This window comes from Oncorhynchus gorbuscha, unplaced genomic scaffold, assembly GCF_021184085.1.
Source record: "Oncorhynchus gorbuscha isolate QuinsamMale2020 ecotype Even-year unplaced genomic scaffold, OgorEven_v1.0 Un_scaffold_261:::fragment_4:::debris, whole genome shotgun sequence".
NCBI lineage: Eukaryota > Metazoa > Chordata > Actinopteri > Salmoniformes > Salmonidae > Oncorhynchus > Oncorhynchus gorbuscha.
This window is the reverse complement of record NW_025745121.1, coordinates 77501-82500: the sequence shown is the minus strand read 5'-3', so window position 1 is coordinate 82500 and position 5000 is coordinate 77501. Positions and strand designations below refer to the sequence as shown.

At 44.7% G+C, this 5000-nt stretch overlaps 1 protein-coding gene across 2 annotated transcripts in view; it reads left to right on the top strand.

The window, feature by feature from the left end:
* Positions 1-5000, top strand: part of LOC124017507 (membrane-anchored junction protein) — a 20914-nt gene that overhangs the window by 10864 nt on the left and 5050 nt on the right. Inside the window, exons 5-7 of one of the 2 annotated variants that reach the window (XM_046332719.1) lie at positions 1748-1861; positions 2200-2228; positions 2741-2886. In XM_046332719.1, the coding sequence (XP_046188675.1) occupies positions 1748-1861; positions 2200-2228; positions 2741-2886 (289 nt within the window). The remainder of the gene's footprint in view (positions 1-1747; positions 1862-2199; positions 2229-2740; positions 2887-5000) is intronic. The other variant, XM_046332720.1, reaches the window with a different exon arrangement.

The window sequence follows — 5000 nt, the reverse complement described above, 5'->3', positions numbered from 1 at the left end:
GTTTATTTTCAGCAAACTTAACAAGTGTAAATATTTGTATGAACATAACAAGATTCAACAACTGAGACATAAACTGAACAAGTTCCACAGACATGTGACTAACAGAAATGTAATAATGTGTCCCTGAACAAAAGGGGGGTCAAAATCAAAAGTAACAGTCAGTATCTGGTGTGGCCACCAGCTGCATTAAGTACTGCAGTGCATCTCCTCCTCATGGACTGCACCGGATTTGCCAGTTCTTGCTGTGAGATGTTACCCCACTCTTCCACCAAGGCACATTCAAGTTCCCGGACATTTCTGGGGGGAATGGCCCTAACCCTCACCCTCCGATCCAACAGGTCCCAGACATGCTCAATGGGATTGAGATCCGGGCTCTTCGCTGGCCATGGCAGAACACTGACATTCCTTTGTGCCCATAGGCGACGTTGTTGCCGGTGATGTCTGGTGAGGATCTGCCTTACAACAGGCCTACAAGCCCTCAGTCCAGCCTCTCTCAACCTATTGCGGACAGTCTGAGCACTGATGGAGAGAGAGTACATTCCTGGTGTAACTCGGGCAGTTGTTGTTGCCATCCTGTACATGTCCCGCAGGTGTGATGTTTGGATGTACCGAACCTGTGCAGGTGTTGTTACATGTGGTCTGCCACTGCGAGGACAATCAGCTGTACGTCCTGTCTCCCTGTAGCTCTGTCTTAGGCGTCTCACAGTACGGACATTGCAATTTATTGCCCTGGCCACATCTGCAGTCCTCATGCCTCCTTGCAGCATGCCTAAGGCACGTTCACGCAGATGAGCAGGGACCCTGGCTACATCTGCAGTCCTCATGCCCCCTTGCAGCATGCCTAAGGCACATTCACGCAGATGAGCAGGGACCCTGGGCATCTTTCTTTTAGTGTTTTTCAGAGTCAGTAGAAAGGCCTCTTTAGTGTCCTAAGTTTTCATAACTGTGGCCTTAATTGCCTACCGTCTGTTCGCTGTTAGTGTTTTAACGTCCGTTCCACAGGTTCATGTTCATTCATTGTTTATGGTTCATTGAACAAGCCTGGGAAACAGTGTTTAAACCCTTTACAATGGAGATCTGTGAAGTTATTTGGATTTTTTTGAATTATCTTTGAAAGACAGGGTCCTGAAAAATTGACATTTATTTTTTTTGCTGACTTTAGTTGTTTATGTTGTTGTTGTAGTAGTAGTTGTTGTTGTAGTAGTTGTTGTTGTTGTAGTCGTAATTGTTTATGTTGTTGTTGTTGTTGTAGTAGTAGTTGTTGTTGTTGTTGTTGTAGTCGTAATTGTTTACGTTGTTGTTGTAGTCATAATTGTTTATGTTGTTGTTGTAGTAGTAGTTGTTGTTGTTGCTGTTGTTGTTGTAGTCGTAATTGTTTATGTTGTTGTTGTAGTAGTAGTTGTTGTTGTTGTTGTTGTTGTTGTTGTAGTCGTAATTGTTTACGTTGTTGTTGTTGTTATAGTAGTAGTTGTTGTTGTTGTTGTTGTAGTCATAATTGTTGTTGTTGTTGTTGTAGTAGTAGTTGTTGTTGTTGTTGTTGTAGTCGTAATTGTTTACGTTGTTGTTGTTGTTGTTGTAGTAGTAGTTGTTGTTGTTGTTGTTGTAGTCGTAATTGTTTACGTTGTTGTTGTAGTCATAATTGTTTATGTTGTTGTTGTAGTAGTAGTTGTTGTTGTTGTTGTTGTTGTTGTAGTCGTAATTGTTTACGTTGTTGTTGTTGTTGTTCTTGACATTGCTGACTGACCAGACAAGAGTAAGTGGAAGAGAGTGTCCAAGTTTAAATTTGAGAAGATGTCAGGAGAGAAGCTGTCTGCTTACCCCTACCTAGTCACTGTGTACCTAGAGAACAACACACACACAGGTGAGTACCTGTACACACACACACACACACACACACACACACACACACACACACACACACACACACACACACACACACACAGGTGAGAACCTGTACACACACACACACAGGTGAGAACCTGTACACACACACACACAGGTGAGAACCTGTACACACACACACACAGGTGAGAACCTGAACACACACACACACAGGTGAGAACCTGTACACACACACACACAGGTGAGAACCTGTACACACACACACACACACACACACACACACACACACACACACACACACACACACACACACACACACACACACAGACATATTCTTATATTTTTCTTTTCTTCCAGAGATGTGTGTGGAAGAGTGCTGGACACCAGTGAGTACTATTCTCTGTTCTGTTATCACTACAACATGAAGTGTTGTCTGTGTTCAACTCTCATTTAGGTTTGTGGCAGACCTGGGTTCAAATACTATTCAAAATCATTTAAATGATCTTAATGATGCTTGATTGAACTTGCCCAATAGAACGGTCCAAGAGAACGGCCCAATAGAACGGTCCAAGAGAACGGCCCAATAGAACGGCCCAATAGAACGGTCCAATAGAACGGTCCAATAGAACGGCCCAATAGAACGGTCCAATAGAACGGTCCAATAGAACGGTCCAATAGAACGGCCCAATAGAACGGTCCAATAGAACGGCCCAATAGAACGGCCCAATAGAACGGCCAAATAGAACGGTCCAATAGAACGGCCCAATAGAACGGTCCAATAGAACCAGTAGAATACAACGGTAAACTCCGCCCATTCTGGTATTCCAAGCAGGCTAAATCAAACGCTATGTACGAGATTAGGAATAGTGTTTAAACCCAGGGCTGGTTCATGGTGCAGGTGAGAGCAGGAGAAGGCCTCCTTCCTGCCAGTGGTCATGAGTGCCAGGCCAAGCGCAGTAAGACAGGACCACCACACTGGGGCACCCTAACACCACAACAAAGAGACTGTCTCATCATGCAGGGACCACAGTCACACATACATCAGTGAGTGTGTATTAGTGTGTGTGTGTGTGTGTGTGTGTGTGTGTGTGTGTGTGTGTGTGTGTGTGTGTGTGTGTGTGTGTGTGTGTGTGTGTGTGTGTGTGTGTGTGTGTGTGTGTGTGTGTGTGTGTGTGTGTGTGTGTATGCGTGTGTATGCGTGTGTATGCGTGTGTATGCGTGTGTATGCGTGTGTATGCGTGTGTGTGTGTGTCCTTTGCCTTCCTTCCTGCCTGCTGTCTACCTCACACACACACACACACCAGTCACACACACACACCAGCCTCACACACACACACCAGTCTCACACACACCAACCACACACACACACACCGGGCCACATACACACACACACCAGCCACACACACACCAGTCACAGCCACACACACAACAGTCACACACACACACACACACACAGCCACACACACACCAGTCACACACACACACACCAGTCTCACACACACCAACCACACACACACACCGGGCCACATACACACACACACCGGCCACACACAGCCACACACACACCAGTCACAGCCACACACACAACAGTCTCACACACACACACACACACACACACCAGCCACACACACACCAGTCACACACACACACCAGTCTCACACACACACACGGGCCACATACACACACACACCAGTCATTCAGTTATGAAAAGTTCAGACGGGGTGGTGAGAGAATCGGGCGCCATCTCCATCAGCCTGTCAATCAGAGCAGCGGGCCGACAATAATGATTCAGCTCACACACAAATACACACTCTCGCACACACACAGTCACATTGACAAACACTTTCTCACTCGGGAACACATACGCTCACTCCACTCTCTCAGACACACACAGTTGTTGAGGCAGAAGTAAACAGATTAAATGAGGCACTGAGAATAGAAATCAGACGGCTCATTTAAATAACACTGAGAATAGACATCAGACGGCTCATTTAAATAACACTGAGAATAGACATCAGACGGCTCATTTAAATAACACTGAGAATAGACATCAGACAGCTCATTTAAATAACACTGAGAATAGACATCAGACAGCTCATTTAAATAACACTGAGAATAGACATCAGACGGCTCATTTAAATAACACTGAGAATAGACATCAGACGGCTCATTTAAATAACACTGAGAATAGACATCAGACAGCTCATTTAAATAACACTGAGAATAGACATCAGACAGCTCATTTAAATAACACTGAGAATAGACATCAGACAGCTCATTTAAATAACACTGAGAATAGACATCAGACGGCTCATTTAAATAACACTGAGAATAGACATCAGACGGCTCATTTAAATAACACTGAGAATAGATATCATCATGGAAGGTCTCAGAGCTACAGTGCTTGTTTGTCAGACCAGAAGGAGACTAATCTGAGATGGAAGGTCTCAGAGCTACAGTGCTTGTTTGTCAGACCAGGAGGAGACGAATCTGAGATGGAAGGTCTCAGAACTACAGTGCTTGTTTGTCAGACCAGGAGACGTCCCGAAAATCTGTCTTCTCAAGAAAACGTCCGTAGCGTCTGAACGGTTAGGCTCTATGGAGAGATGAGACTCTCACCGACGCGTACTCTAGGTCAACCCTCACAAGACTCGTCTGAAGGCAGCCCGGTACCACTTTTAAAACGTACAGAAGTAAAGAGAAAGGGGACGCCTAGTCAGTTGTACAACTGGAAGTAGTTTAGTGCCGGGGAAAAGGGAGTTAAATATGGGTCCATCCTGGTCTTTCATGTATCTCTTCATATATCTTCCTGTCTTTTGAATCCGTTATTCATCGGGTTTCTCTCGGCTAATAGCAGTAAAGGGCAAAGGGTGTCCTGAAAATAAAAAATCAATGAACTAAAAGTATTGTTTGGTATGACCATCTTTAATTAAAACAATTCTATAGGTTAGAGAGTAGAACCGCCCTGGCTTAGACTCTTAAGGATTAAATGACCGAGAATAGAAATCACACAGATCATTTAAATAGCTTCAGTCCTGCTTCACCTCTCTTAACCTGTGTGTGTGTGTGTGTGTGTGTGTGTGTGTGTGTGTGTGTGTGTGTGTGTGTGTGTGTGTGTGTGTGTGTGTGTGTGTGTGTGTGTGTGTGTGTGTGTGTGT